General features: G+C 44.6%; 1 protein-coding gene and 1 long non-coding RNA gene across 7 annotated transcripts in view; one reads left to right on the forward strand and one right to left on the reverse strand.

Moving 5' to 3' along the window:
• The window catches only part of LOC311582538, a 185788-nt gene extending 177151 nt beyond the window's left edge, over positions 1-8637 (reverse strand). For all 6 annotated transcript variants that reach the window (XR_014774131.1, XR_014774132.1, XR_014774133.1 and 3 more), the window contains exon 1: positions 8193-8637. This is a non-coding gene — a long non-coding RNA (uncharacterized lncRNA). The remainder of the gene's footprint in view (positions 1-8192) is intronic.
• Positions 1-12623, forward strand: part of EDNRA (endothelin receptor type A) — a 60434-nt gene that overhangs the window by 37199 nt on the left and 10612 nt on the right. Inside the window, exon 4 of the mRNA XM_084755683.1 lies at positions 8753-8951. Within this exon, the coding sequence (XP_084611809.1) occupies positions 8753-8951 (199 nt within the window). The remainder of the gene's footprint in view (positions 1-8752; positions 8952-12623) is intronic.

The raw sequence follows: 12623 nt of genomic DNA on the forward strand, positions 1-12623 counted from the left end.
AAATAAAATGTCATTCTTTGTTTAGTAAAGAGAAATATAATAATATTGCCAAAAATTATATCATTCAGATGTGGTCTGACTTTTAGACCAAGATGAGCCATTTTAAAATGCCATGCGGCTGACATGGCCTCGTCCAGGAGACCTCTGTGTGTGGCCTTTACCCTTGTGTCTCATGTGATGTTGACATTGAGTCTGAGGACCCAGACTAAGGGGACAAATTTGACATTTTTTACTTCAAAAGCTTTCATCCTGGAGACTGAACCACATTCACATGCAGTTCCTTTGTTATTTTATTTGTGTGTGTGTGTGTGTGTGTGTGTGTATGTGTGTGTGTGTGTGAATGTGTGTGTGTGTGTGAGTGTATGTTACACATCAGTGCTGGTGCCCCAGGAACTGGAGATACTGGCAGGTGTGACACACCTGCCGTAGGTGCTGGGAACTGAACTCGGGTCCTTGGAACTCATAGCCAGGGTTCACTTACACATGCAGATGGGATATCATTTGCTCTGAGCCTTCTCTTGATTTCACTAGAGCCCACTGGAGGGAGGGACCACATTTTAAAACTGAGACACGCTGTAATAAAGGAGACGTCTGGAGTCTTCTTAGAAACAAGTTTTACTTTTTAAAACTATAATTTTTTTTTTTTGGTCTGAACCAGATTACCACCCAGGAAGAGTTACCATGGTGTTTTAATGATATTTTTAAAATATGATAATCATCTTTCTTTTTGGAGTTGTTCTGAGAGAAAGCATATGTCTAAGTACTTTTAAATTTCTTCCCTAATTACTTACTGAAATACAGAATGCAATAAAACCAAAGAAATGTCCCAGCTTCCTCGCCGTGGGGCTGAGATAGATAAACAAGGAAGTCAGAGGATTACAGCTTACACCTGGTTCTTGAGCTTTCGTTGCTCAACCACGGAATTGCCTCAGTTTAACTTTTTCGCTAACCCCTCCTCAAACTTAATTACTATTTACTTACCTTAAATTTATGCTCTTATTCTCTTATGAAAAGATGGGAGAAATTTTTCAGAAATAAAGACAGAAATTTAAAAACAAGTTTTGACCTCCGTCCAGCTTCATCGGTAAACGTTTTAATGCTAACGTTAAGTATACTTTTACAAGGAATCAGCTTTTCCCAGAAAAACTATGAATAATCTGACTGTTACCAACCCATAAAATGTCTCTTCTTGCAGCTGTAATGAGCTTCAAATGTTACTTTTACTTTATTTGGGGGGAGAACAGAAGAAGAAAGGCGATTCAGTGCTGCTCTTTGTGAAGTTAATGGTCTTGTTTAAAGCAGAAGATGATGACAGGGTCAAGCTATAAACAGGCCCGAGTACAGATCCAACTTGCAGCGAGAAGATGTCTGGGGAAGAAGCCCATAAAAAGATAAAACTCCTTTAACGACTCTTGCAGAGCAATGTATAATTAGATACCTGGACATGTGCGAAGATCCATCAGGGAGGCAGCTTTTCTCTGGGCGCCCTAAACTTCAGACATGATGCCAGCCCCAGCGCCACGCTGCCCTCCTCCCTGAGAGCCTCAAAGGGGAACCCTAACTCTAGGGGCGTAGGGTGGTTTTCTGAGGTGCATGCCCTACACTTGGACTTAGTCTCCCCCTCTTTGGCTGTGATTTCCTACTGCTGGATAATAAGAGTGAAGGCAGAGAAGTGGTTGAGCCAAAGAGACGGGGTGTGGACAGAGTCACACGCTCGCAAGGGCAACTCAGAATCTCATCTTGGGTCTGTTGCCCGCAGCCCGCATTTCATCATCCTTTATCTTATTATACTGTCAAGATCAGGCAACTGGTTAGTTTTGCTAACCCCGTTTCTCTTTGATAACCAGCTACCTTCCAACTTGGCCATTTAAAATAGCTATTTTATTATCAGATCTAGCCATGTTATGGGTCAGGAATTTGGACACGTCTGCTCCTTGTCACTTCAGCCAGGCCCACTGGGTAGTTTGCGGCTGGCCCTGAGCTTGTCTCAGGTCCACAGTCACTAGTCTGGCCCCTTGGCAGAGACAGCTGGAAATCTCAGGGCCTCTCAACCTGGCAGGACTGTGGTGCCAATCTGTCTGAGGCCAGTCCTGGAATAGGAGAGCCGGATGTCAGAAGCAGCTACAAAAGTGTTCGCATTTTTCATCTCCCGTACTCCCAACTCAGGTGGTTCCTTGTGAAAATTCTCTCTGATAGGACTTCCCCTCCAAGCTCTGTATGGTAGTCTGTGTGTCCACTGGGTAAAGATGGAAATCAGAGCTAGCTATCACAAATCAGTGCTTGCTCTTAGTTAAAGACAGGCGGAGGTAAAGGCAGATATGTCTCTTTATCTCACTGCAGTAGCAAAACTGAGGAAAACCCAGTGTGCTCCAGTGTGAACAAGCATTTGTCAGCTGGCACTTACTAGACACTGCTTTTTAAATCCTATAAAGCAGCGTGCTGAAGCACAAGAATAAGGCAGGAAGAGCTCAGAAGGTGGAGGCTACAGTGAGCTACAGAGTGCATTCCAGGCCAGGCCGGACTGCAGACTGTCTCCAGAATAAGTGTGTTTGGGCTGCCTCTTATTGCCTTGATTTATCAATGCGACTCCTAATAATTCACCCAAGAACGTTGCTCACAATCAGGAAAAAAAATCCAGGTGTACAAATGTGTTCTCCACTCCAGTAACTCACTCACTTTTATGTGTAAGGCACATAAAAGAAAGATTGACGGAAATGGGATCAATGCTATGTCACCATATGCAGCCATTAAGATGATAAATGCCACGCTTGTGGGAGAGTGTTTTTCCATATAAGCAGAGCAAAACTATAATTATAAATAATGATTAAAGAATATATTCAAACTATGCTTATAATAATAGCAATGACCAGGCAGTAATGATGCATGCCTTTAATCCCAGCACTTGGAGGCAGAGGCAGACAGATCTCTGTGAGTTTGAGGTCAGCCTGGTCTACAAAGTGAGTTCCAGGACAGGCAGGGCTACACAAAGAAACCCTGTCTCAAAAAACAACAACAGCAAATGATAATAGTAGTAGTAGTAGTTGTAGAAGAAGAAGGAGGAGGAGGAGGAGGAGGAGGAGGAGGAGGAGGAGGAGGAGAAGAAGAAGAAGAAGAAGAAGAAGAAGAAGAAGAAGAAGAAGAAGGAGAAGAAGAAGAAGAAGAAATGGCCAAAGAGTTTTAAAAGTAAAAAGAGGTTCCGTTGAAGTGGTATCTTTTGAATTTAATTTTAATTTCATAATGTTTTTAAGTTTGTTCAGCCATAAAAGTTTAATGGACAATGGCTATCTCCAGCCTTACCAGCAAAAATTTAACACACAAGCTGAATGAAGTGGTGCACGCCTTATAATCCCAACACCCAGGAGGCAGAAGTAGGCAGATCTCTGTGAGTTCAAGACCAGCCTGGTTTCCAAGACAGCCAGGGCTACATAGTGAGACCCTGTCTCAAAAAATAGTAATAATGACAATAGGAGGAGGAGTAAAATATTCACCACACATGCAGGAAATGCCTGTCCTTAAAAATATTTTTTAGGGCTGGAGAGATGGCTCAGCAGTTAAGAGCACTGGCTGCTCCTCCAGAGGTCCTGAGTTCAGCAACCACATGGTGGCTCACAACCATCTGTAATGAAATCTGATGCCTTCTTCTGTCGCTTGTTCTCTTCTGTCATGCAGTCGCACATGCAAATAGAGTCCTTATATACACAAATACGCAAATAAATCTTTTTTAAAAACATATCTTAAATCTGTTTAGATGCATGCACTATAACAAACAACTTCATGTTAGAAAAGGTGGTTTATCCTTTAATTCTGATGTGTCACATGTCGGGGCACTAAGTGACAGACTAGGAAGACTCCACTATGACTCAGCAGATCCCACGCTTGGCCCAGGCTCCCCCATTCACCGGAGACTGACGTGGGGTGTGGCAACGCCAAGCCCTTGCCTTTCCAGTTCTTGGGGTTCCCATCTTAAATACAAGAGCAAAAGCAAATAGCCTAGAGGCCTCTTCTAGTTTTAAAATTATTTTATTCTATACTTCCAAAAACTAGGATTAGCTTGTGTATGTGTTACTTAGCCCAGGACTAGCTTGAAAAGCAGGAAAATGTTCAGAACATAATCTGCTTTGCCCAATAAAGTAAATAATATGTGGTAAGAGGAAAAAAAAAAAAGACTTGGCCACAATGGGGAAAAAGACTTCATTCATCACGCGTCTATCTAGTACCTACTGTTCTGCGTACTGGAAACTCTCAAAGCGTCTGACTTTATGGTACTGACTTTCTCAGTGGAGAGGTTGGCATAGCCAATCAACAAAATACATGAAGAAAATACTTTTGTTTGCCCCATAGTGTGACATTTACATAAGTGTAAATGGAACAGGACAATTCAGGAAGAGGACTTAGGGATTCCATAAAAAGACAACTGAACTGGTGGTAAAGATACATTTTTGTGATCCTGGCTCCCAGGGGATAAAGAAGGGAATCACAAATCTACAGCTAGCTTTGGCTACATAATTTCTTCCAGGCCAGCTTTGGATGCACACTGAAACCGAAATCTAAATTTTTAGAAAATATTTTAAAGATACACCTGAGGAAAGACCTGAAGGAAAAGAGAGAGCAGATGTGAGGGCCCCTTGTGTGTGTCCTCTGGAAGCGGGGGACAGTCGTGGCAGGATTGGAGCAGAGCAGGCCCAATCTATTTTGTAGGCTCATTCCAATTGTGTCCAAGGAAGTGAGTGGCACGGTGGGTGCAGACACCTGTTAGAATCATTTAGGCAGCATGATAAAGGGAACACCTTTGGGGGAGTTGTTTTGGTTAGTTGGGGGTTTTTGTGTTTTGTTTTGTTTTGTTTTGAGTCAAAGTCTCTTTACGGAGCCTTGGCTGTCCTGAAACTTGATGTGTAGACCAGGCTGACGCCAAACTCACAGAGATCCTCCTGCCTCTGCCTCCTGAGTGCTGGGATCAAAGGCATGTGCCACCACGCTGGAAGTGGGCCCCTTTGAAGGAAGGTGTTACAAGATTTGCAAACGGACTGGGTGTATGGTAGAAAAGGTAATTCACACCTGTAATCCCAGTTTGGGGGAGGCTAAGGCAGGAGGATTGTCAAAAGTTTGAGATCATCCTGGGCTCCACGTAGAAAAAAGAAAACAAACAACCTGGCATCATCTGGCACCTCAGAGGCCTCATCTGTAACTTGCTTGAGGGTAGTCATGAAGACAGAGCAGCCAGCTGTGACTGTTAACCGACAGCGCATCCTTAACCAGCCTTCTCATCGCCCCGCCCCCTCTGTGTGGCAGGGAGTTGGTTGGCTACAGACCAATCAAGTGTCCTGAAAAGGGTCACTGAAAGCTGGCGCACAGAGCACCCAGTGCTCACAGGCCCCTGTCCAGAAAAACACAGCTGGCCAGCGAAGCGGGAAGAAGGTTTTTAAGGAGCCTTAAAGATGCCCAGAGGCAACAGGGAAGCAAAGGTCTAGAAACTGTCTCTCGACTATACCATCAAATCAGAAGCCATAGCTCTGAGCAGGGATCACCCTACTCTGTGTTTGATTCTCAGGACAGCCCTGAGAATTAGCTACGGTATGGGGCTGAGGTGGTGAGAACTGGCCAAGGGGCTACTTTGGGGGATATGGGTGTTCATTGGACGCCCAGTGGAATCTCAAGTTGGCCACTAGCTACTCAGGTCCAAAGTTCAAAGGGGGTTTCAGGCTATAATTATAAATGTGGGCATTACCAACACAAAAATAGTTGAAATGATACTAATTCCATAGGATGGAGGAGATCACTGAGACAGAGTTCCATGGACGGGGCCTAGAGAAATGCAGTGCTAGGGATCTGGGGTGGAATGGGTCCAGCTAAGGACATGACAATGTTGGGGAAACCAAGGAATGGAAATTTCCAGAGGGAGGATCAGTTGGCAGTGACTGGATCTGCACCTGCAGGTTATAACAACTGAAGGTATCTTTCACACACACTCACACTCACTCACGCATACAAATACACTCACATATACACAGACACTCACACATCAAGTAAACTAAAGACAGTAGTAAAAAAAAAGTGTATTTGTGTGTCTGTCTGTCTGCCTGCCTGTCTATGTGTGTTTTATATAATAAACTTCCAAGAAAAAATCAAGGTTGAAACATTTAGGGTTTCCTATTTTCCACAATGTCCCCGTGTTCATCACCACAAGGAATTGTTTCTAATCACTCTCATAGGTATTCTCTTTTTATCTCACAAAGATGTTATCAAGATCGATGTGGTTACAAATGGAAAATATTCTAATTCTTTGTGATATGGTCAGTGAAGGTTATGAGTCACTTGGTGAGCTACACGCTAAAAATTACTTCCACATATATAAAACCAAATCTATACTAGCATATGGATGTGTGTGGGTGTGTGTGCCCGTCAGATGTACTCGTGATACAGTATGAAATGAAGCTGGTTATAAGCATGGTCATCACACCGTCTTATTTATACCATCTTCTTCCAGGGCCCCTGGCTTCTCCCTTTCTTGTGAGAAAAGGGCATTTTGTTCAAGTCAAATGCCTGTTTGGTTCTGCTGCCTGTAGGGAAGGGGAGAAGAGCCGGCGGAACTCAGCAGGCAGTCCTGGGGCTCAGGCAGCCTGTCTCCACTCCAGCTTTTACTGAATATCAGGCTGGCCAGATCAATAAGCCACAAAGAAAAGAAAATAGAACTGGAAATCAAAATGGGCATGAATCTTTGTCTTGCTAAAAAGAACCCTGACTTACACCACGCCGTAAGAGGGTTCTCCTGCTATTTGCGGAGCTGTATTTTATTACATTCTGCACCGGCCTGGCCTTTTGTCCAGACATTCTTATACATGCAGATCTTACTTGCCCTACAAACGTTTTGCAAACCATTTCTCCAGCATATTGAGCTGCACGTATGTTGTGTAGCATCATCATAATATACAGAAGCTTATAGGTTCTAATCTATAAGTAAATCTGGTAAAGAATCAGGCATTGCTATTCTTAGGAGCTGGATTGCACAGACGTAAACGGCGTAGACACACTGAGACGGTGAGCTAAGTATAAATGACAAAGAGCTCATTTTGGCAAAAATGGGTGACTTGTATATTCCCTTGACTTACTGATTAGTCTGCAATAGTAAATTGAAGTAAGAAAGCTGCAAACCCAAGTGCACCTGTCTCCAATACTTTCATCTGTTTACAGCTTTCTTCTGGCACCATTCAGTGAAAGCTATAAAAAGAAAAGGTTTCTTTTCCATTATAACAGGAAGAAAAATTCCAAGAATGAAGCCACAAAAACATCATGGCACAAAAAAATTTTTTTAATTAAAAAGATCGTGCCATGTCTCAGATCTTTTCCTCATCGTAAGTCTGAAAGCAGTTAGCAGTAGACCATCACATCAAGTCAAAGAGCACAGTGTCTAAGCCAGACTTGCTTCACACGTTTAAATATGATTGCTATCAGAAAAATATAAAATAGCCAGGCATGTGGTACACAATTATAATCTCTCACTTGGCAAGTACAGGCAAGAGGATCACGAGCTCAAGGTCGTCCTGGGAAACACTGTGAACTTTAGGCCATCCTGAGCTACATGAGACACTGTCTCAATTCATACACATACCAAAAGCAAGGAAGTAGAGCCAGACATGGTGGTGCACATCTTCAACCCCAGCACTCAGGAGGCAGAGGCAGACAGATCTCTGTGAGTTCAAGTCTAGCCTCGTCTACATATTAAGTTCCAGGATAGCCAGGGCTAAATCAAGAGATAATCTTCCCCCCGGGGGAAAAAAAAAAAAAAAAATATATATATATATATATATATATATATATATATATATATATATATATATATATATATTGGAGAGAGACATATGTACATACATATGCATGTGCATACTTACATGCATGCATACATACATATATACATACATACATACACATACATACGCATTACCATAGAAAGTCCTAGCAGCTTTCACTACCCTCTCTCCTCCTTTGGCTCAGCTTAAATATGTGGACAGCCCCCTGCTGCTTCAAATTTCTAAATGCACTAAGATTATTTATTTCCTTACTGGTTTGCTGATAATTTCACACACATACACAATGTACTGTGACTATATTGAACTTCCCCCCCCCGCCCCGTTACCCTCTTTCTTCCCCTCTGCATCCATCTGAACCTCCCCTTCCTGGTTCGTCCTGTCTCCTACCTGCCTCTCAGTTCCGTTATTGTTGATCATGAGCTTGGGCAGATGGTTGGGCAGATGGAATACGGACAACTCACCAGTGGCCACACTACTGAAGAAAATCACACTGGCCCCGTCTATCACCACCAACTGCCAATAACAGCCACTCCGGAACGGGTGGGGCCTCATGGGCCCCTCCCCCACCATGATGGACTGCTGGAGGGTCCAATCCTGTGAAGGCCTTATCCATAGTGGCTACCTGTCCATGGCTGCCACATCCACATCGTGTATGGATGACAGTGATTTATAGCACTCATAAATTGTAGCTCTTTACAGGCTCTCGATGCAGGCCTGCCAGGCCATCTGTTTCCAAATGGTACGCTATTTTACTTTGTTTTGTTTCGTTTCCCATCAAGGCTCCCAGAAAATTCCTAGAAAGCCAATGGTTGTGCTTCTTCCAAGGGGAGGCACTTTCTAGTCAAAATGAGTTCAAAATATGCTAACAGCTTGATTTCCCACCCTTCTTTCCTCTTCCTCCCCCGCCCCCCTCCACTCCTTTTCGTCCTCCTCTCCGCCCTCTGCAGGTACAGAGCAGTGGCCTCCTGGAGCCGTGTTCAGGGTATTGGGATCCCCTTGGTTACTGCCATCGAAATCGTGTCCATTTGGATCCTGTCCTTCATGTTGGCCATCCCAGAAGCGATCGGCTTCGTCATGGTGCCCTTCGAATACAAGGGCGAGCAGCATAGGACGTGCATGCTCAATGCCACGTCCAAGTTCATGCAGGTACCGACGTTTGCACCGCTCACTAACCATGCCAACTTCAACAGTTTCGTTTTAAAATGGCACTGGAGAGGGAAAGCGCTCCGTGTACTCCACTGTCGCGAGGCTTGCTGGTATTCCAACATGGGTGCTGTGCCGACTGCAGCTGTTCCTGTGGTCCTCTGCCCCCTACAAGGCAGTCCTGACCTGTGTGCGGCTTCTTGAATAGAGCTACTATGTTATCTGTTCCAAAGAATACCAAGGCAATTTACTATGATAGACTACCTCTCTATTTACGGAGTGTAGTTTGTTTTTATGGCTAAGAGATTGCAGACAAGACAGTCCACCTGAACATGTACATATTATTCGAGGAAACGCACTTTCATCAGTTATATTTCTGAACACAAATCTTATTGACTCTAAAAAATATTTCACAAAACATTTCTCCAGAAAAATGGGCAGCACGCATGCCCTGCAGGAAATTGTTGTCACATACATAAAACTATATGTTCAGATCAAGAAACAAATTTGGTAAGGAATTAGACAACAAGATTCCTAGAAGCTGGGCTAGCAAATTGCCAGGGCTTACCTGGGCTTATATTAATATGAACTCTAAGCCTGGCATCACTGAGCACAGCAGCATTGGGCATCCCTGAGCAAGCACAGCAGCATTGGGCATCCCTGAGCACAGCAGCATTGGGCATCCCTGAGCACAGCAGCATTGGGCATCCCTGAGCACAGCAGCATTGGGCACCCCTGAGCACAGCAGCATTGGGCACCCCTGAGCACAGCAGCATTGGGCACCCCTGAGCACAGCAGCATTGGGCATCCCTGAGCACAGCAGCATTGGGCATCCCTGAGCACAGCAGCATTGGGCATCCCTGAGCACAGCAGCATTGGGCATCCCTGAGCACAGCAGCATTGGGCATCCCTGAGCACAGCAGCATTGGGCACCCCTGAGCACAGCAGCGTTGGGCATCCCTGAGCACAGCAGCATTGGACATCCCTGAGCACTGCAGCATTGGGCATCCCTGAGCACAGCAGCATTGGGCATCCCTGAGCACAGCAGCGTTGGGCATCCCTGAGCACAGCAGCGTTGGGCACCCCTGAGCACAGCAGCATTGGGCATCCCTGAGCACAAACAAATAAAAATAATTCAAAGTACTCAGGAAAACTGGAGAATGGCAACCTCAAAACTGATGTCTTTTTCTTATGTTTTAACTTGGTCAGTTGGTACACAATAAAAATGCAACAGTGGGATGGATAGCTTAGCTCATGGTCCCGGGATAGGATTGGGAAGGGCAAAGAAGCATTCTACATTTCCCCGGGAAAAGCATGTGAGGAGAGAAAGTCCTGTGAGAAGCCACTTACTAATCTCTGGGACAAGCTGACGCAGGTGGCCCCAAAGTCCGAGGTGTCTGGGTAAGGTTTCAGAAGAGGGGGGCCAAGTGCTGGCAGGGGTGGCTGTGGGCTACAGTAAGGGATGCGGAACAAGCTAGTGAGATTTCAGAGTTCATTCCAAGTCTAGAATACCCTTTTCTTCTACTATAGCTTCCTATCTTCTCGCAGACTTTGCCACTCTTCAACTCTGCTCTACCCTAAACTGTCCCAAGGCCCTTTCCAGTCCCTAGCTGATGACATCATTCAAAAACAAAACTGTGTGAGTCCTTTCTCATGGAGGGGGTGGGGTGCTCTGTCCCTCCAGCCCTGGCCTGGGTCACCTCCCAGACCCCAGGCAGCTGCTTGTAGGCCACACTCACTCAGCCTGCAATTCTGTGGGAAGAGGCTACAAAAGTGGGGAGGGGGAGGGAGTTGGGGAGAGGATGTTTGTACTGTGCTTCCAAACAGGGGCAGAGTCCAGAGTCCTTTCAAGTTCCAGACAGAGATCCTTCTGCAGTGGGTGGGCCAGAAGAGTTCTGTTTAACAAACTCGAGGAAACCAACTCCTTGGGGAGTTTGCATTTAATCTGGGGTAGAATTTGAGGGGCTATGAGCTTAGGTGGGGAAAAATGTTTTCACTAAATTCCCCCTGAAATGTGCCATTTCCTCTGATTTTAAATGTAGATAGTAAACCTCTCTAGTGTTTAAGGGTACCATGACTTATGAGAGAAAAATATGTGGGGACAATCTTAAAACATTAGTATTCATTGTTGCTTCAACACCTCCGTAGTTCTTTGAGCCATTACACTATTTAATTAAAACCATATGCTATGCGGTTTATTGATGAATAATCTCTTTATCAGAAATTTATTTTCAGTATTTTGATAGCTCCATTTCACTGTAATTAGGTTCCATTTTGACTGCAAATGTTTAACTTTCTGCATATTAAAATATAATGTTGAGGTCTGGGAAGGTAGTTCAATTGATAAAGTGATGATGCTTAATCCCCAGAATCTCCCTAAGAAGCTAGGCATGGGGGCATAGGCTTATAAAAACCAGTGCTGGGAAGGCAAAGGACTAGCGGATCCACAGACATTAGCCGATGGCCTTGCCAAGTTGGCCAGCCTTAGCTCCCCATGGGAGACTGTCTCAAAAAGCAAGGTGGATGCTTCCTAAAGAATACTGAAGGTGGTTCTATTCTACACACATGCACACACACACACATCCACACACACATACAACCACATACATACACATGCGCGCGCACACACACATAACCACATAACACATGCATGCACACACATGATGTCACATGCACACACATGAACATGCATGAACACACACACAAAGTATTGTTCTCAGAAGAAATTCTCATGTTCACCAGATTTCCAAGAGAGCCTGCAACAGTTAAGAAGCCCCACCTGGACTTTTGTCCTCTGGAACCATTTGAGATTACTTAAACAGCCATCAACGGCTCCTTTCATGTTCAAAGACTGTCAGTATTCAGGGGATGGGGCAGTCATATCTGTGGGAGCTGATCAAACTACCATAGAGGCTGAGTTGTCCTCCACAAATAAAGATCTGGGGAAAAGAACACAAGCAGATAGAAAGCGTGTCTTCCCAAGTTTGCAGTGAATTAATTAGAATAAAGAATTTGAGTGTCATTCTCCAACTTTTATTTTTATTCTCCTTTTAAAAAGATAGAAACTCAACAGTCCAGATTTGTATAAACTGTGGCCCACAGTGAGATAGTGCCAAGCCAGCCTTCAGCTAGACTGTCCCCCACCGCAGCAGTTCCAGGTGGCTAGTACTAAGAGGGAGAGAGAGAGGAGTTATTGATGGCTGAACTGGCCAGCTCTGGGGTCACATAGCAGACATACCAGGCAAAAGGCTGACTCCCACTAACTGGCTCCACAGACAAACCACTGTCAATCCTTCACTGTCCCTGAATGAGACACTCCTGTTAAGCAAACTTTAAACACAACAGTCACAGCCGATCCTACCAAATTGTTGAGGCTCGCCAGCAAACAAGGGTGAAAGTGTCACAAATCCCATCTTATGAACTTTACGAGGAGGTTCTTTGTAGCAATTAGAGCTCTTCCATTGCGTAGCAGAAATCAGCGCCACCTTCTCAGACGCATCCTTGCGGGGATAGTTAGGTAATTTTAATGCTACTGTTTAGCAGTACCGCACTTCCTGGTGTGTGCAGAGCTCTAGCTAGGCATGGCCCAGGGCTGAGAAATAGAAAATACTGCACACAAAGCAAGTTCTTCCCTCGCTGTCCAAAAGGGTATATATGGCTGCATCCACGCACACA

This window comes from Acomys minous (assembly GCF_964271855.1).
Source record: "Acomys minous genome assembly, chromosome: 14".
In the NCBI taxonomy this organism is placed as follows: Eukaryota; Metazoa; Chordata; class Mammalia; order Rodentia; family Muridae; genus Acomys; species Acomys minous.